The sequence below is a fragment of the Ursus americanus genome, chromosome 16 (assembly GCF_024610735.1).
Source record: "Ursus americanus isolate L20-20 chromosome 16, mUrsAme1.1.p, whole genome shotgun sequence".
In the NCBI taxonomy this organism is placed as follows: Eukaryota; Metazoa; Chordata; class Mammalia; order Carnivora; family Ursidae; genus Ursus; species Ursus americanus.
The window spans coordinates 10,751,186-10,771,729 of NC_142142.1; the positions used below are offsets into that span (position 1 = coordinate 10,751,186).

Consider the following 20,544-nt stretch of genomic DNA (forward strand, 5'->3'; position numbering starts at 1 on the left):
CGCCGATGGAGTAAACCCGTGAAGCCCTAAGCACGCACGTCTCTGTGGTGCCCGCTGTGCCCCCTGTGCCAAGTCAGTAGCGCCGAGCGAGCGGCAGGGGCCACTCTGTGTGCTCTACTGCAGGACGGGCTCCGGGGAGGGCGAAGCACCACAAACTGAGTGCTGCATAATGAGTCCGAGTAGAAACCACTGCAGGAAGCCAGGCTGGAAGGTACAGACGTAAACAAAGCTGCAACAAGGACTTTTAGCCTCCGAGAAATCTGAGCGTTTCCGAGAGCAGCCATGGACTCAGGAGTTACCTCCCAAGCCTGTGCTCCTTAGGGCAGAGGGTAAAAAAACTCACAGTCCTGAGGGAGCCTCTTACATCTTTTGTAAAAGAAAACACTTGCATGTCCTGTGGGGTTGTTACTATTCACAGCTCGGTCCCTGTGGAAGCAGATTCGCTGTATGTTCTTGTGGTGTCCAGGATTTCAAACTGGCTGAGGATCAGTGCAGTCGCTGAGTCCCTCCTTATGGTGAGCTTCAAAGTTGTGTGCCAGCTCGTTTGTTTGGTTTTGTTTTTTAAAGAACAGACAGTGCGATTAAAATCTCTTTAATGACGTGATTTTTTTGCTTTCACGTTACAGGATTGTGATCTAATATCAAAAGCATCTATTTGCTGAATCCTAAAACTAACCCCTTTTCCTCGTGAACACAGTTACATGGGGCACAGTCCTCAGTGCTTTATGCTAGCTCTTTCCAAAAGAAGTCCCCATTTTCTCATCCTGGGATCACTTAACCCCATTGTAACTGCCAAACAGCACGATTTTGAAAAGCAGAATTTCAAGTCAGAGGTCATACTCTTGAGTCGTTTGGTTAAAAGCCACCAGCATTCCATTTAAACATCCCGTTTTTCTTTTACTACTAACTACAAAGTCCGAGATTCAGATTGACGTGCACGTGCACAGCTGATGCTAGTGCTGAATTATGGTCGGGGAAGAATGTACACGCAAGCTGCTACTTGACGCCTGCCAGTAAGACGATAAGTTTAAAGCTGAGTCGCTGTGGTGCTTGCGATGGGGCCCCAGCGTTCAGGTCCTGGGATAGTGCCTCAACGGTGTCTCCACTGCTCTCTCACCCCTTCTCCACTGACCCCCAGACAGACCACACTCATTTCCGATTTCAGTTCTTTACTCAGACAAGTTCCCACTACCCAGAATAGCCAGCCCTTGCCTCCGCCCTATCAAATGTTGCTCTCTCACTTTAAGACACATCCGACCTCATTCATTCACTCACTCAGCAGGCACAGTGGCAGATACTGAGATAAACGTGTAGTCCCTCAGTAGCATAGGTTCAGTTCTCCTACCAAGTCTTAACTACCTGGCTCTTGAGCAGCTGAGGACTGTGTCTTACTCATCCTGTGGTCCCGGCCTGGCACCAGGGAAGCCTGGAATTATGTGAGTGAATGAACTAGCCATCCATCTTGTTCTACTCATGGAATATACTCCTTGAACTTACATTCAAGGGGGGTATAGTCTAATTGAGGCAATGAAATAGGAACAAAAAAATATATAATAGAAAATAGAAATTCTAGGTAGATAAGTTCTTCGGAACATTCAGAGCAAGTCATTGACTTCCTGGTGTGGGGGCTGTGGGTGAGACCCGGAACAAGCCTTCACTAAGGGGGCAGCGTTTGAGTGGACCTAGAACACAAGAAGGGTTTAGGCATGTGAAGATTGGGGATTAGGACCGAGTAGGTTAGGGAAACAGTTGCCCAGTCATACTGAGCCCAGAAAGACTGTGGTTTTGAATACCAACTCCACCACTTCCTGTGTCTGAAATTTCAAACAAGTTTAAGCTGTGGGCTTAAATTTACTTATAAAATGGAGTCAATAGCGCCTACCTGATAGAGTTGCTATGAGGGTAAATATATAAGCATCTAGCATACCGCCTGGCACACAGCAGCGGTCACTAAGGGGTAGCTGTCATTATAAATATGTAATGGCTAAGCAAATCATAGTTATTATCTCTGTTTTCACATGTTAATCCATTCTTTGTTATAGGTGTTTTGTTTTTCCCTTAATATCTACAAATAGGTATAGAATATGGTTCTTGGTCACATTTAGTAGTGGCTCATGCCGTCTTTATGTTAATGATACAAAATAGTCCTCTTCTCCCTCTTGCTTTCCCCAAGTCCTTTATAAGACCCTTTGAGAGCCATAGAGATTGGTGTCCTACAAATCTGTTTGCCTACCTACTTTTTTTGGTACCTATCTTCTTAGGTACCTCTCACGTGGAGTCTTAAATAATAAGTCTCTCACTTGCCAAATGCTCCATGTTTTTAAGTTTGCAACAGCCCTGTGAGGGCAAGGCGGATAATCACTGTTTCACAGATCAGAGAACCCAGACTTAGAAATGTGAAGTGAGGGCGCCAAGGTGGCTCAGTCAGTGAAGCGGCCGACTCTTTTGATTTTGGCTCAGGTCATGATCAGGTCATGATCTCAGGGTTGTGAGATGGAGCCCTGGGCGGTGGGCTCCGCGCTCACTGGGGCAGGAGAAGGGTCTGCTTGAGGATTCTCCGTCTGTCCCTCCCCCTGCTCACTCGCTCTGTGTCTCTCTTGCAAATAAATAACTCTTAGAAAGAAAAGCAAAAAGAAAGAAATGTGAAGTGATTTGCCAAGGTCACATGCTCCTAAGTGTTGGAGCTGGGGCCAGAAACCCAGATATCTGGCTCTTGTCTTTTTATCCCACGATGCTGCCCCTTCTTAGTCAGTGGTCATCCTTCTTCTCTGCCCTTCCCCAGCTCTCCTGTCTCTGTGCCACAGAATTCTAGCACCTGTTACCTTCCACAGGGAAACCCACCAGAGTCAAGTCCAGAGTACTAGAAAAATACACTGCTACAATATCAGGACAGCAGTTCTGGTGAAAGCGTTCTTTGAAGCTTATCCTACCCCATATACTCAGAGAGATAGGAAACTCAGAGTCGTAAAACTTTGTGAAGAATTTGGGAACGTCAAGACCAGAAGAAACAAAACTGATTATATGTTTCAGCTCCATTCCCAAAGAAACACGAAAACTGAAGGTAGCACATGGGTTGGCCTAAAACATGTTTGCCCCAAGTGTTTGCCTTCCTCCAATTTCATGTTATTTTTTTCAGAATAAGACATGATAAAAGTGGGATTTCAAAACCATCTGTCCTGCTTTGTACATGGAATTTTTTATTCTAAGTTTAATTTTTCTCGACTGTAGGGCTTCAACCAGCAGCTCCGTGCAAGGCAGTGTGATACAGCTGAAGGAGCACTAGATTTGGGAATCAAAAAATGTAGGCTCCAACCTCAGCTCTATCACTTCATTTTCCTTAATTGTTTTTGAGCATTACTTCTTTAGATGGAGTTAATAGCACCAGCCTGATTTCCCAAGCACAGTTGTATGGAGCAAATGAGATCATGTCTAAGCGATTTATAAACTAAAAAGGACTATGCAAAGTATTATTAAGTAGGATTTATGCTTTTAACAATTCATTAACTGTCTCCTCTGCATATAGCACTATTTAAGAGACGAAAAAGATTCAAAAGTGTAAGATAATTCCTGCTTTGTTTAGATGACAGTTGTTTGGTTTAGAATCTAAATGAGTAGATAAGACAAATTAATATTTTGAAGGACATGACTTGAGCAAAGGTTTTCCTGTGCATTGTGCATTCTTGCTGTCATGTGGGGCCTGGAGCCTGAGACCCAGCTTCAGTGGACAGTCTGTTAACTGATGGAGGTCAACCTTGGTCTGAGTTGTTTGACATTTTAGGACCAGGTGTGCCTTTTTTATAGAGACTGGACAATTTCAGTGTCCCTATCGAAGATGGGACACTGAAGAGAAGCATCATTGACTATCCCACAGCTTGCTGGAATATGTCTCCAGGTTCCTTCTAGCACTTAATGATGTGACTTAGGAAGGAACGACTAGTGGCTTTATGTATGGTCATCTCACTTAAGTGGTGTAAATCTCTAGATGGTGTTTCTGCGGACCTATTTTTTATCTAGTCTTCCATTTCTTTTCATAAATAAAGAGGACCAAGCTGAACAGCTTTTGAGAAAGAAAGAAAGAAAGAAAGAAAGAAAGAAAGAGAAAGAAAGGGAGAGAGAGAAAGAAAGGGAGAGAGAGAAAGAAAGAAAGAAAGAAAGAAAGAAAGAAAGAAAGAAAGAAAGAAAGAAAGAAAGAAAGAAAGAAAAGGACGAACAAACTTTGGCACATTTTAAGAAAATCCTTTTTTGTTCTAAGTAAACCGAGGGTAATGAAAATCAACAGCAAGTGAGCCAGTCTACTTTCTTTAAAATCTGAGGGTAACAATATAATAGTTGAGCTTTTAAGCCAAACTATTCACCTTTGAAAATGAGGCAGTATCCAGCATTAACATTTTTTTAAATCCTCTTTAAAAGCAAACGTGTCTTCTTTCCTTCCCTCCATCATGCTTATGCTGAATTCAGAACTAGTTTCTGGCAGGTGACGCCGAGGGACTTAAAAAACATGCTGTCTAACTGATGTTAGTTTTTAAATTTAGATCAAATGACATTGTCTTTGAAGTCTCAAGTGTACCACTTAAGGTAGCGGCATCGGATGGGCTCGCCTTTCAGAGTACTTCTTGCAGACTGGCATCCTTAATGTGAAAAGTGAAGCTTGGTCAAAAATAAATGAAAAAGAAAGTTTTATTGGAGTTATGTACTCTAAGATAGCTATTTTAGAAGGAACCTTGACAAGTCATCTCATTGCCTCTAGACAGGAACACACAAGGCATATGGGTATCTGTAGTATTTTAAAAGACCTTGGGGGACCAGGTTTCTTCCATAACTCATTCCAGAGTTTAAACACCCTCGCTTCAGGAAATTCTTCCCTATATTTAACTTACAGGCCCCCTCCTGCGGTTAACACCCATTTCCGCTTTTTTCTGTCTCCAGTCAGGATGGAGAACAGCTGGCCAACATCCTTGGTGTGCTAACCCTCCATCAGTGACAGAAAATCATTTGGGTATCCCTGGGCTTCTTTTCTCTACCTCCAGCAACCAAGTCTTTGAACCAAATTGGAATCTTTTTCTCTTTGTTTTTTATGTGTGTCTTGTTTATTTCTGTTAATTCCTTCTGATTATAAAATAATATGTGCTCAATGAATCAGATTTGGAGGATGTAAAAATATACAGAAGAAGGGGGAACAGTAACCCCACAATCTAGGAACAAAAGCCATTGTTAAGTTGATCAGTTTTCTATGTGTTTCTCATATAGTTGAGATCCTGTCGTCTGTGCCAGCACGTCCAATAGAAATATAGTCTGAGCCACATACGTAAATTCAAATTTTTTGGCAGCCATATTATAAAAAGGTAAAAAGGAATAGGTAAATTAATCTTAATATTTTATTTAATTACAATAAAATCCAATTCTAACTCATCAATATATAATCAGTATTTTTAAAATTATTAATCAGATATTTTACATTCCCTTTTTCATACTAAGCCTTCTAAATCCAGTATATATTGTAACCCAGCACATCTGAAAGCCAGCTAGCCACATCGCAGGTACTCGGTGACCATTGGCTAGTGGCTACAGTTGGACAGCGTAGTCCCTACAGTTGTATATACCACTGCTTCGTATATCACATCTTAGGCCTTTTGTAACTGCCATTTAAAACTTTTTAGCATCATTTTAATGGCTGCATAATATTCTCATTTAGAGTTACTATAACTGTATCTTGTGTCTTTCATGTTATGAATAACCCTGTAGTGTTCTTCTTTTTACCTTTTCTTTTTTTTTTTACATTAGCAGAATGTTTCTCAACACATTGCCAAAAGGAAAAACCACGGATTATTCCTTTTGAGTACAACTAATTAAATCCATTTTTTCATAAAACAAATAAGTTCACTTAATACTCACTCTTTACTACGTTAGATTGGAAAGTGAAGGAGTAGATTTCAAGAAATAGAAGACAAGTCCCCCCTTACAGTGTTTAAGAGACTTGGCTCCATAGTTGGACTGCAAACGTATTGTATTTTATTCTGCTTTAACTATCCTTCCTTTCATTTCTTGCTGTTCCCCAGTATACACACACACAGCCTGGCTAACTCCCCCTTATCCTTCAAGGTGCCAGTTGAAGATAGCCGCCTGTGATGCGTCCTCCCGATGATTACTGGGCTCCCTCCTCCATTATAATATACACAGTGTATGTTGTACGCAAAGCACCGTGGTGTTCTGGTTATTGGTTAACTCTCTCCATCTTCTCGACTACAGTGGGGACTCCTTACTGATAGAAACCTTATTTTATACACTGTGTTATTTGCAGAGCCTAGCAGACTGCCAGGCAGTAAGTGTGGGTGTCAGCAACGGCTCCTGAAATACGTATCGAAACACAAGAGATCGTATTAAACATCAGTTGGGTGGGATAATTACAAGCACTGTGGCTGTTCAAAGAGATTACTTTAAATTTACGTGGTTAAAGAAGGCTTAATGAAAGAGGTTGGACTTGAATTGGGCTTTGGAACATGGACATATTTAAATGAGCAGAGGGGAAGAATGAGCAGAAACGCCATTTACATATCCTGTACTAAAAAGTCAGTGTTTTTTAGGAGGGACTCTTTCGCACGTGCTAAGTATCAGCAAATAAGCATCCTTCTAGATCTAAAGCACTGCATTAAATTTCAAGAAGCCTGTAGAGCTATGGTCTGTGCCCATCAAAAGCTGACAAGGGTTTGCAGCATTAAAAATGCCCACCTGACTGCTTCAGTATGACCCTTGAGTTTAAAATCAATTTAGATACGATTCCCTGTGTTTTAAGTTTGGAGTTTCACATTACAGATCATTTTCTATGCTGCTTCTTCAACAATTCTGTTAGTAAAGAGCGGTATATAATAAATAATGCCATTATAGCTAATGTCAAATGACTGTTACGGCAAAGCAGGCACTCTTCCAAAGCATTTTGAATATATTAGTTAACTCATGTAAGCCTCACAACAACCCTGGGAATTAGGACCCACTATCCTGCCTCTTCTTTTTGTTGAGGAAACTGAGGCACGGAGAGGTTAAAATAGCTTAAAGGTGACACAGCCGTCAAACAGAGGAGCTAAGACTTGGACCCAGGCCAAACAGTTTTAGACCCCCACTTTGTTACTCCATACAGCCTCACTTATAACTATATTAAGACTAAAATGTTTTATACAAGGGACTGTTTAGCACCTTGTGATTTCAGAGAAGGAATGCTATCATTATAGCCCTCTCCTGGTTTTCTTCTTTTCTCTCTGACCTCTCCTTCTTGTTTCATTTACAAGTTCCTCTTCCTCTACCTCCTCATAAAAAACTGGAACTCCTCAAGATGCAGTCCTAGGCCCTCTTTTCTCTCAGTTTATTCTCCAGCCCAAGGTGATCTTATCTACAACCATCATTTTCATTATCACGCACGTTGAACTGAAGCGCGAGTACAGATCTTCAGCCCAGATCTCTTTGCAGATATCACGCCTCTCTTCAGACTGCCTCCTGGATGTTTTCCCAGCGCATTCTGTGCCTGTGTTTTTTTCTTCCTGCCGCCCATCCCCACCACTGCAAGCCTCGTGGTCTTCCAGTGCTTTGTTTACAGCAAATGGAATCTCCGTCCATTCTTTCACAATGTCCAGAAAGCCTCGCATAATCCTTCCTTCCTCGCTTTCCCTCTCATCCCATATCTAACCTTAGCAACCCCTGCTGATTTTCCCTGATAGGTCTGCTTATCTATATTGGTATATCTCTATTCTGGTCCAAGCCTCCATCATCTCTCACTTACACTGCTGCACAGCCTGTGGTCCCAGCATCCACTCTGGGCCCCCTCCAGTCTATTCTCCAACTTCAGCCAAAGGGCACTTGACAAAATACAGATCAATCAATTAATAGATCTCTCTTTCTACCACCTTTGCCCCTCCCCGACAGTACTCGCCTAAAACACTTGAATGGCTTAAAGAGAAAAAATTATCAGCATGATCTAGACATTGTTTTCCTCTCCGGCTTTATCTTCTGCCATGCTGCTCTCCACTTGATGACCCTTCGGGTCCTCAAACATTGTTCTCTGTCTTGACGTAGGAGCTTGGCATATGCTCTTCCTTTTGCCTAGAAGATGCTCTTACCCACCAACCCATTCTTTACCTGGTGAGAAATTCTACTAACCCTTCAGTTCTTGGCCTTTTCTGGGTCAGTTCTGTTACACGCTCTCTCAGCGTAGCATGTGTCGGAGGTTATCATTTTACATTTTACATTTTTGTCATAATTTGGTGACAGGTATCTGTCCTCTCCCACTGTGTGGTAAGCTCTACCAAAGCAGGAACTGTGGCCTCATTTTCAGTCGTTATTGTGTCCCCAGTGTTTAGTGTTTTTGAATCAGGGAGTAAATCATTTGTCAGTATGCATGCAGTTTCATGCTGCCCCTCTTAGTAGTACAGAGGACTCCCAAAGATAAGGTTCCCCAGATATTACCCCTGGAGCCCCCCAGTCTGTCACTAAGTGATGGTTAGATGGTGGCTAAGTGTAATTCAGGCACTTCTTCTGAAGGCCTCCAGCATCTCGGGAAATGGTGGCAGAGCTATTCGTTTTTCTTTTAAAATAACAAACAACTAAAGCCCCATGGTTCAGCTCCTGTCAGAGCTTATTAGAAATGTGGTGGGAGTTCAGCTTTAGCAGTATCTTTCAAAGACTTCATTTCACAGAGTCTGTCACTGGCTTCTTTTTTTTTTTTTTTTTTTAAAGATTTTATTTTATTTATTCGACAGAGATAGAGACAGCCAGCGAGAGAGGGAACACAAGCAGGGGGAGTGGGAGAGAAAGAAGCAGGCTCCCAGTGGAGGAGCCTGATGTGGGGCTCGATCCCAGAACGCCAGGATCACGCCCTGAGCCGAAGGCAGACGCTTAACCGCTGTGCCACCCAGGCGCCCCTGTCACTGGCTTCTGGAGCCTAAAACTTCCTTTAGTTCTCTCTGCAAGTCTACTTTTGAAATTCCGAAAGCATTCTCTGACCAAGGTTTTAGTCTCCCTGTCCAGGTCTCCCTGAGGCTGGGCTCTGCGAGGTTGCTGTTCCTCCGGCGTCCCTGGCAAGGGCGGAGCCAACGTCTTTCCCCACTGATTCTCAGCATAAATACTTTACTACTTCCATGTCCCAGGTGTTGTCCAGACATTCCAAGGGGTCCCCTGGTATCATCTCTGGCCTCTCTTTCTGTTTCTGCGGACCATTTTACCGTCCTCATAATGTTTGTTGCCTGACTGTGATTTTAATACATCAATTTGTATGATGATTTCTTTTTTTTTTTTTTTAAAGATTTTATTTATTTATGTGACAGACAGCCAGCAAGAGAGGGAACACAAGCAGGGGGAGTGGGAGAGGAAGAAGCAGGCTCATAGCGGAGGAGCCCGATGTGGGGCTCAATCCCATAACGCCAGGATCACGCCCTGAGCTGAAGGCAGACGCTTAACGACTGTGCCACCCAGGGGCCCCTGTATGATGATTTCTTATAATGGAAGCTGGTGGGTGAAGTGGGTTGACTCGACTCCTCCAGGGACCCCTCTCTGTCTTCCTGAGGATCACTGTCTATTCCCTGATCCCAGGGAGCTCAGCCTTGAAACTGAGCTGGAGCTGGCCTCCAGAGGGGCTCCTGCCTGTGGGCACCCCCTTAAGCTCGTCCACTACCCTGTGCCGCCCCTCTTTCCCAAGCTCGGCCCTGTTGTCCAGGGCTATGGAGGCCTGATGGCCAGGCCGTAGGTCGGATCACGTAGCCTGGGGAAATGGATTTCTTCGGCTTGCTTGTTTTACCCTTTGCCTGTGGAACTTTCTCTTTCATAAATTCGTCTTTCCATCAGTCCTTAGTTTAAATAAAATTTAAAGGCTCCCTTGTTCAGTTATAGCTTTTTAAACTTTCTGTTTTTATTTAGTCAGACTTTGGCAGGAACCCTTCCAAGCTGAGCCCAGGGGAAAGGTGACCATTGGCACAGGTTTCAGCCTATGCTTTTGGCCCAAGATTGTTTCTATTTTTATTTTGTTTCTTGTTTTTGTTAACATCCAGGGCACAGATTAAGCACTTTCGCTTATCTGGTAATGGCGAGAGGCCTTTAGATGGCTTGCCTGTGGTCAGGAGACTGCACGCTTGAAACTGCTAACCCCCAGCCACCTCTTGAGAGATAAGATCTAGCTGTTAAATTTGGCTTTCCCAAAAGGAGTCTCTGTGCTTCTGCCTGGTCTGAGGGAGAGCAAGGAGAAAGATAAATCCCAGCTTTTGCTGGATCCTGAAAAAGGATAGTAGTCTAATTTATGGAGGTTGTTTTTTTGAAAAAACTAACTTTATGTCATAATTTCGTAGCTGCCAAAAGACGTAATTCTACCTCAGCTTCGCCTTGGCAACCTGCTCTTGGCATCTGTGCAGCCCTGTCGTTGCTCTGCATTATTTAAGCAGTAATCTTTAAGAAGGTGAGAAACTATTATTGCTTTTTAGCACAGTTGACATGCTGTTGGCGCAGAGTAGTACCTAGAGCTTCAAACATTTCTAATGGCCGTAAACCAACTTAAACACCTCCATGGAGAGGCCTCGCTGCTGTGAGGTCATAGCTTGCTGCAGGGAGAGAAAGAAGATCAAATGTTGTTTAAAAGTGGGGGTTTTTTCTTTTTAAGTATTCTTATTCCACCGAGTTGCAGCCGTAGACTTTGGCCAGGATCCAGACAATCAAGATTTAGCATTTCGACCAGCTGTGATCTAGTAATGTTCCTCAGAGGAGACATTTTGCAGGAGGGAAAGACACATATTTGAGACTCTGAATTGTGCTCTTTCCCAGTACCTCACTCGCAGAGTGAGACCTGGTCGTAGACAGAGAAGACCAGCGCAAGTGAATCTGAAAGACAGTAGGGAACAAAATCGTTCCAAATGGCTAAAAATTCACCCTGCCTTCGAGAACTCTCTCGATGTGGGAAATCTTTACATTTTTCCTTTATTTCCCTTTCCCCTAAGTCTCCACGTTTGTATCATTTTGTGGCAAGATGTAGTCCCGTTTTCGTAATTGATGCTTGGAATCCATCAGCATTCTTATAACAGAATAGCAGTTCCTAGTGGGCCAAAAAAGCCACCCAAACTTAATAACAGAGGCAAGAAGAGAAAAGAAAGAAAAGACACCAAACCCCTTAGCCGAAAAATTATTCCTCTGTGTCTCACTCCTCCCTCAAACAGAACGATGATCGGTGTCGGTGTTTTGGTGGCAAGCCCTGGGGACTGGGAGAGAGAACGAAACTTAACATTTATTTAGTCCCGATTGCGTCGGTTCAGTCTCAGGGAGTTGCTTTGGACCTCGGGCAAGTGACCTAACGTCTGTGCCTCAGTTTCTTCATCTGTAAAAGGAGGACGGTGTTCGTCATACTTCACAGAGATGTGAGGATGAAGCGAGACCACGTATAAAGCTATCACCAGCCTACTTCCTTCATCACACTTCGTTAATGTTAATCAGTCATCGCAATCCGTGGAGTACCTGCTCCTTGTACTAAGAATTTTCCTGCTCCCGTGACCACTGTCAGGTGGCTCGTCATGTTTCGCGGGAGAGGAGACATTGGTTCCGAGCAGTCAGCGCTTCAGCCTGTCCCGGGCTCCACGCTGGCGGCGCTCCCTGCCGACGTCTGGAACATCACATAGGGAGACGCGGAAATGGAACGCATTTTGGACCAGTGCTTTCTTACCTTGTTTTCTCTCTCCCAGTCCTTCCGTTTAAAGGAGGCTGTTGCTTTAGGCAGTAAAACCAGCAGAAAGAAGAGGAGGAGGGGAAAGTGGCAAGGCAAGAAGAATGGTGGATGGGGGCACCTGGGTGGCACAGCGGTTAAGCGTCTGCCTTTGGCTCAGGGCGTGATCCCGGCGTTCTGGGATCGAGCCCCACATCAGGCTTCTCTGCTAGGAGCCTGCTTCCTCCTCTCCCACTCCCCCTGCCTGTGTTCCCTCTCTCGCTGGCTGTCTCTCTCTGTTAAATAAATAAAATCCTTAAAAAAAGAAGAAGAAGAAGAAGAATGGTGGATGGACTGGGTTCTGCTGCCTCCCGGGTTGGCTTCATGGCAAAGTATTCATACAACGGTCATGAAAGGCTGAGCAGCGTCCTCCTCATTTAGGTTGGGGCAACAGAAATGCCCTCCTTAAAAAAAGTCTTTCTCCCTGAAGCTAGATTCGTATAGAAAAATGATGCATCAGGGGTTTGGGGACGATTGGAATGTGCCTCCAAGGATTCTGGGAAGTTTTTGTAGTCCCTGAGCAATTGGTAGATCATGTAAATAGAGGCAATTGAGCATTTCTACTTTATTCAAAGCCTTCCCCCCCCCCATGTCTTCAAGAAAAAAGGAGAAAAAACAACTGGGGTGATGTTTTGCTTTTGATTGATTTAGGTCTTTTCCTCCAAAACTCTTTTACACTTGCCTCAGTTCTTTTTCTCCTTCTTGCAGCTGCTCCCTTCTGTGCAGAAGCGGAGATGGGGCAGATGGGGAGAGTTCGTCCCCGTTCTAAATGGGAGGAAACGGCAGGAGGAAGGAGACCTAGTTTCTGGTCTTTACTTCCGGTTACCTGTGTTCTGTGGTCCCAGACATTAATGCCTTTGAGCCTCAGTTGCCCCTTCCATAAAATGAGGGCAGTTCTTTTGGAATCCGCAGCCTGTGGAAGCTGCTAGTGATGGCGGCAGCCACAGTGAACAGCTACTGCTTCCAGGAGCACATGTGCCAGGCATGCTGCTAAGGGTTCCAAGCACATTATTTTATTTAGTCCTTACGATAGTCCAGTGATCTGTTTTATGAGGGAGAAAACTAAAGCACAGAGAAGATGAGGGGCTGTCTGCAGTCACAGAGTCACATAACAAGCAAGTGGTGAGTCTGACCTTTCAGTTATAACTGCAAACAGACATCGCTGCGGAGCTTGGAGGTTTTGAGAATCCGTCGTCATCACCACCACTCTGTCCAGCTGTAGCTGAGGACGTAACAGAAGGTAACTGACTGCACTGAATAAGGACTCACACAATGAGAAAGAAATGAATCACCTGAATTTAGAGAGATCAGAGAAGACTTGATCCAAAGAAGCCAAATTTAAACCAGACTGCCCTTCTTGACCTCTAAACTCCAAACTACTTGGCTTCTCCCTCATCAGGCTATTGTTTGTGACGCTAGGGTATCTTTTTGTACTTGTGGCAAAAGGTTGATTATGAAATCATCTAACAGTCCTGATGTGGTTCAGTGATTCAGCAACCTCTCCCATGTTTCCCTAAACCGTGACCTGGTAAATTGGCAATTATAATATCTTTGGGTTGTTGTTTTTTAATAAATTCCTTTTAATTGCAGCATTAAACCCCAGATGTCATGTTTCCAGGTTTCCAGTTTGGACCTAAGCCAAGCTGGAAAAGACCTCCACTCAAAGCAAACGGCTAATGAGAATGTGTGCGGTGAACTAGGGGACTCAGTCCAGTTACCAAACGTCAGACTCCGGGCCCCCTGATCTGGTGCCGCAGGACACTTAGGGACCCCTGGCCAGAGTGGAGGCTGAAGCAAAGCTACCATGTTTCCTGCAGCATCCACCCCTCCCCAAAGCATCCAGGTTTACTCTGGTTGTTTCTAAGAGTAAAAATTCCCAGTAAGTTATTCATCATCACAACTGAAATAATGTACTGATTTCATTTGATAAGTAAATTGTCAACAGCCTTTAAAAATCGGTCACGTAATTAGTAAATCTATGCATTTCGACCTCTTCTTCCATCCAGATGAAATAATCGTGAAGCCAGACTAATCAGACAGAAAGAATCTTGAAACCTTCCAGGCATTCTTTGTGATCTATCATTTGCCTCTTTAATTGCTCCCTTTCTGTATTTTAGGCAATAGTAGAAGTAAAATGCCGCTTTTCTTATTGTAAGAATTTAGCTTGCACTAAAATGTGTAACAAAGGTTCCTTCTGGAAACTTTCTATTAAGTGTTAAACTCCAAATTATTTTATTAAAAATCTAGGTGTTTTTTTTTAATATAGAGATGCTTGTAGCGGTTTGTTTTTCAATAGTAAAATTTTAGAAATACAAAATGAGGGATTGATATTCCATTCAGTGGAGCAGCCATTTAGAATTGTTTACAAAAGGTTTTAATAAAATCCAATGGCAGGATACAGAATTGTATATGTATACCACAAACATAACTTTAGGTTTTTTTCTCTTTTTTAATTAAACACACATATGTAAAATCAAAGTCTAAAAACAAAATACTCAGAATTAATTGTGGTTATTTGATGGATAATGGGCTTGTGAGTGATTTCTATTTTTTATATAGTTTATATTTTTTGAGTTTTCCGGGGAGTATAAATTATTATAATAATTAAAAATGCATGTGTGTTTGTTTATATTTTAATGTAATCATTCAACACTTCAGCTGTTTAGAACTCAGCTATCTCAAAAATCTGGACCACTGCTAAGATCCTGGAAGTAATAAAAAAAAATTAACTCTGAGCAGCCAAAACTAATGTTACAAAACTCATAAAGTCAAGCACATAGCTGACTTTATGCATACAGCTGGCCCCTCACTCAAGCCTGTGTACTCTTACTTTGCACACAGTTCTCAGGCCGTCCACCGCAGGTGGGCACAGCGAGTCGGAAGCGGATAGTAACAAAAGACAAGGGCCTGCAGACAAGGGCACGGGTGCAGGCACACTGCCAGCCTGACGGTGGGGGAGTGCCCGGGGAAGTGTGGGTGCGGCAGAGAGCCTGAGACCCAGACTCAGCACCACTGAGTGTCCTGTCATCTCTTCCCCGCGGCGCAGTTCAGTAATACATTTTCATCTCGATAGCTCCACGTTATCAAGAAGATCCTCTTTTCTTCACCTTAATCTCTTTAAGATTATAAGAAAGACTTAAATAAAAAGTTTTGAAAGGTCTTGTTACATGTGGCTAAAAATGGGGGGAAGACAACACGTGGTGATTGAAGAGCAAATGTCTAGACGTGGAGACTTTCTTGGCTATCTGTAATAACTCATTTCTTTACCATTCTTCAGGGGGAGTATTTTACTGTTACTTGGGCTTTCCAAATTGTATCTGATACTCTCATTACCTGGGTTCTCATAAAAATCTAAAGGAACTTTGATGTCAGGATGTCAGAAAATGCTAAGGTCTCTACCTTGCAAAGCCTTAGAATCCGTCCCTTAAAATAGGAGTCGCACCCCGGAGCTTAGAGACAGGTGGGTTAAATGGGAAAGCCCGTGTAATGGCATTTAGCTTGACGCCGGGCATTTCATTGGCAGTTAGCAAATGTTGGTTGAATTTGAATGTGATTTTCCTACTTGGGACTCCACAGACAGTGTGGACTCTGGAGGCAGACCAAACGAGAGTTCAGATGTGGGTTCTGCAGCCTTGAACAAACCACAGAACCCATCCACCTGCCTTCCTTTTCCACAAGGTAGATGTGAGGGTTCAACTTTATTGATGGGCAAGAGAATCATAGCTTCCTTCCCATTATAGTTGAGGGGAGGGATGTCACACGTTATTACTTCTCTGTTATGCAAAGCTATGGAGAGCTTCCGGAATCTAAGAGGGCTACAGAACCCCCTTTCCTGTTGTGTCATAAGCACAGCTTCTTGTGCCCAGGCCTGTTCCTCATGCCTGCCTTTTATCAGGCCCCCTGCAGCCCAGCAGAGAAGCAGAACAGGGTGCTCACAGGGTGGGGCCGGGTGGCATGGAGGGGGTGGCAGTGGCCGTGGGGGTATCATGTCATTCACCCTTCATGGCCGTGAGTGGTCAAGCACCGGACCTCTGGCTGTATGCCAGCGATAGCACCTTTGCCTTCCAGGCTGGTTCACGGGTGCGCGCCCCCCCCCCCCCGCCGGGCTGGGGTGGCAACTGAAAGCTTGGCCTGTCTTCCGGAATAGACGGTCTGTGGATGGTGCTGATGCTCTGTTTTGGTTTGATTACCTAGGCCCCCTGCAAAATCATTTGGAGAGGGAGACTGTCAGCAAGTGGCAGAGTAAAAACAACAAGGTTGGCAAAAATGTGTGGCTTACCCAATTACTGTGAGTTTTGACAACATTAACTAAAAACCCAGATTAAGGCCAGTAGGTTTTTCTCTGTTTTGTTTTGTTTCTCTTGAGAACTAAAAACAGTAATTTGCTGGTCTACTTGCCTTGTTTTATGTGCGCACCAGTGACCACCCCTAATTAAGAAATCTCTCCTGGCACCAACACTTCCAGCCAAGCAACGGGGTCTGATGAGCCCATGGATTCGCAGCCTAGTGGTCGCCTTTTTGCAAGAAGAATAACCCTTTCTTAGGTGTCTGAGACCACAGGCATAATCGAGCATCAGAAAAAATCTGAGAGAAGAGGGAGCCTGCAGCTGGCACAAGGGTTTGTGGCTGTGGACAGAGGTGGGAGGAGCCCTAGATCCTTCCTTCTTTTTCAGGGCACTTACCACAACTGCAGTGTGACAATGTAGTATTTCAGTCATCATGGCTGTCTTCCTCCGGCAAGATTGGAAGCCCCTCAGAGGCAGGGCCTGCTCTGTCTTGCATCTGTTTCCCCTCCCAAGGCCTGGCATGTGGAATAGCTGTTGTGTGGGTGGGTGTAGTTTCAAGTCTAGCCTCTTTGCCTGCCTCACAGCTGCTGTTTTGCAAGCCGCTGCTCTGTATGTGTCCTCATCTCAAGAATACAAGTCAAACGGATCTTATGTTTGCACCTCCTTCTGTCTCTGGACCCAGTCTGTTCATATTGGTGTATTGAGCTGACTAGCTTCATCCACGTGTGATATCTAGAACTGTGACCAGTACTCCAGGGTGGCGTAACTAGCACAGCATATAACATGACCATCATTTCCAGGGTCTGGATACTCGATTTCCTTTAACTCGTGATTATTTATTATTTCAGACCTAAGAGTAATAGTGTATACCCTGCTTTCTTGATGGGGTTTTTGTGAGAACCAAGTGAAACAATATATATGAAATTACTTTAGAAACTAAAATGTTTTGTATAGCTAAACAGTGGTTGTTATTGCTGGCCCTAAAGTATCTTCCTAAGAAGGAAGTCAAGTTCAGGAGAAGGCACTGAAGACCAAGTATTGTAAACCATGTGTGACTAGCCTTATAAAAGAGAAGCCATTGTCCAAGTTAATGTTTCATTTAAAAAAAAATAGCTGGATATAGATATCAGACAGATAATAATCTCTATTAGGTAGATACACAGATACAAATATAGGTATCTCCTGGGCCCCTGCTGTGCCCATTCTGTAAGGCAGGGTGATTAGCGTTTGGGTGTCAGAAAAGCTATTGATCATTGAGTCGTGAGTCATGGGTTTTAGGTTAGCCTGCCACCACCTCACTGAGGTTATCAGGGACAAGTCATTTAACTTCTCTGCCAACTAAGCATGCCTGCTTTATGAAGCTAAAATAAGATTTGAATATTTTTTAACATTTATTTATTTATTCCAGAGAGAGAGAGAGCACAAGCAGGGGGAGGGGCAGAGGAAGAGGGAGAGGGAGAGAATCCTGAAGCAGACTTCCCACCGAGTGCAGAGCCTGACTGGGGGCTCGATCCCAGGACCCCAAGGTCATGACCCAAGCTGACACCAAGAGTCAGCCGCCCAACCGACTGAGCCACCCAGGTGCCCTAAGAGTAGATTATTTAAATAAGAATAAGAATATTGATAGCACTTCGGGCCCATGGGGTTGATTATATCCCTCAGATACTTTTCTTTCAGATCCCATCCCTCCAGTTACTTCAGTTCTTCCCCACACAACATGGTTTCTATCCCCCACCCCACCCTGAGCACTGTCCTCTGGATATATTTTAGTGTGTCTTGTATCCTTCTTGAAAGAAGCTCGCAAACTTGAATTCAGAATCCTTCATGCTTTTTCTTGCATTCAGACACTACAATTAATACTAAGGTTGATTATTATCAATTTTTATTCTCTCAAACCTAAATATGTTGTTTCCTGTCTCTGGATCCAGAAGGCTCAGGCCGAGTTCGAAAGTTGAAAGTGACTTCTCGTCTTTGTTTGCCTTCTAGCGACAGACATCACACCTCCAGTGCCATCCCTGTTCCAAAGAGACAAAGCTCCATATTTGGAGGCGCCGACGTAGGCTTCTCTGGGGGGATCCCGTCCCCAGACAAAGGACACCGAAAACGGGCCAGCTCAGAGAATGAGAGACTCCAGTACAAAACCCCTCCTCCCAGTTACAACTCCGCGCTCTCCCAGCCCGTGCCCGCCATCCCTTCCATGGGAGAATCGGAGAGGAAGACAACATCTCTGTCCTCCTCCTTGGATACCTCCTTGGACTTCTCCAAAGAAAACAAGAAGAAAGGCGTTGATCTGGGAGACAGGTTAAACGGCGGTCCCACGAGCGCGGACACTGGCCTAGAGCCAGAAGCAGTGCTCTCCGGGCACGCGGCCACCGTCAATGGCACCCTGCTGCCCAGCGAGCGGGCCACCTCGTCCGGCGTCCACCTGCCGGGCGAGTTCCTCCCGGTGCCGGAGCCCGAGCTCTGCTGCGCTGTGGAGCAGGCGGAAGAGGTCATCGGGACGGAGGCCACAGGTTTCACCTCAGGTGACCAGCTGGAAGCCTTCAACTGCATCCCGGTGGACAGCGCCGTGGCGGTGGAGTGTGACGAGCAAGTTCTGGGGGAGTTTGAAGAGTTCTCCCGAAGGATCTATGCACTGAATGAAAACGTGTCCAGCTTCCGCCGGCCACGCAGGAGTTCTGATAAGTGAAGTGAGCAGCCGGCCGGTAGGACCAGGACAGAGGCACCGCCTGAAAGGAGGATGAAGCCGCACTGGTTACCCCTGTGACAATTATGACACAAAAGGAGTATTAATGGAGGATATTCCTCGGAAAACCAGACTCTGTAAATCAAGGAGGGACTCAGGATCATTGTGTATCAGTGGGCCAGACAAAGTTAGATTTTGCTCGCAAGATTTGCTTTTCAGGCCTGACGATTGTTTTAAGGCAAAGGTCACTCTCTAGCTCGAGTCACCTTATAGGTATTTGTCTGCTTTTTAATTTACACTTTGGTGTTATCCTCAGATGGGAGATGATAATATATAAGTAATGTAATAAACTCACTTTTAGTTTCTCATAAGCATTTGCCCTCGCCATAGTTTATAAAGCTTGGGAAGACCAAATAATCCAAGAAAGGTTTTCACCATTTACCGAAAGATCTTTGACCATCCATGAGTTTGACAAATAAGAAGCACAATGGTCTCCTTACACCCAGGCCTCCCTGCCCCTGCCCCCAGGCCCCCCATCTGCTGCCCTGTCTTCACAGTGGATGGGTTGTGCACCCTGAAAACCGAGGACATCAGGTTCACTGGTTCTTGAATGCCATCGCCAAGACCTTGCAGCTCCTCCGCTCGGCCGTACCTTGGTGTAACGCTCAGATTAGAGGCAAACCTCACCTCTGGTAGATCCCAGGGGACGCTCAAGGACCACCACCACCCCCCCACCCGCAGGGTTACAACAGTCAGATGGCATCCAGTCCCCTTTGGGGGCCAGAGTTTCTCTGTGGGCAGAGGCTGCAGTCAAAGACCAGGCATGCTCTCTGGCAACGCACCCGCCAGACAGAAATCCCCGTATGTAAATTCCATGCTAATTTATTAAATTTCAGTTGGAAAGGAAGTTGCTGGCTATGATGTAAAATCTGGCGAGAGTCAGGCTGTCTGATGTGCAGACCGCAAGGCAGTCGGGACAGTTGGACGAAGAGGCTTAGATGAGGTGTAGACACCGTGGGTGTGTGCAGGTGCATTCAGAGTAAATTATGTTCTTGAAGTTCGATTTCATTCCTGGAGCTCAGATCTCATTTGCTATTGCTCTTTACTTTATATACCCAAGGACATTGCCTCAGGGTTGCAAGCTCTTTAAGGAAAATTTATGCATATATCCATGTATTGTATAGAAAAATAAAAACTGAATTTGCTTCACTTGACCCGATTTGTTTTTTCCAGTTTTGAAATTCTTCTCGAACCTGCATCTCCCAGTCACATCATGACAGGGCGAGCCTGACCCAAAACGGTGGCTGTGTCTGCGCTAATGTCGTTGACTTGAGTCGACATGGTTTGCGTCGCAGCACAAACGCCCTCACACACGTACCGTCCGGTAGCTGCGTTTGTCCTGCGCAACCGCCGAACTCCGGGGTCTCGCCATCCTTTTCATATTTTGTCCAAGCGCTCGTGGGCTCCGGTGCTCGTTGACAGCTTCACCGTCGAGCCCAGTAGTTCATGTTGTTATTTTCCACATAAAGAGAACTCACAGAATCCACGCTTGACAGACAGACCCGACCTGCGAGCAATTAAGAGCTTTAACTTGATCTGAAGAAATCCATCTTATTCCACAGAAAGACGTGGAACTCCTCCAAACCTACAGCAGAAGCCATCTGCCGAGTCACCGCTTCTCCGCAGTGCCCTGTCCCTCCTGTGGGAGTCCACGGGGTGGGGGGGGAGAGAGCCGTGGGCTTGGCTGTCCGTCACACGGGGCTGTGTGGGGTCCTCCAGTGAAATTACACCCACCCCCTGCCCCAAAGAAAAAGGTTTTGGAAGGACTGTGTTGGTATTGAACGCTGGGAGCC

General features: G+C 44.9%; 1 protein-coding gene across 3 annotated transcripts in view; it reads left to right on the plus strand.

Moving 5' to 3' along the window:
- The window catches only part of UVRAG (UV radiation resistance associated), a 295,144-nt gene extending 275,239 nt beyond the window's left edge, over positions 1-19,905 (plus strand). For all 3 annotated transcript variants that reach the window (XM_045816174.2, XM_045816172.2, XM_087868172.1), the window contains one exon: positions 17,992-19,905. In XM_045816174.2, coding sequence (XP_045672130.2) covers positions 17,992-18,694 — 703 coding nt within the window. In that variant the 3' untranslated portion in view covers positions 18,695-19,905. The remainder of the gene's footprint in view (positions 1-17,991) is intronic.
- Positions 19,906-20,544: the final 639 nt, after the last annotated feature.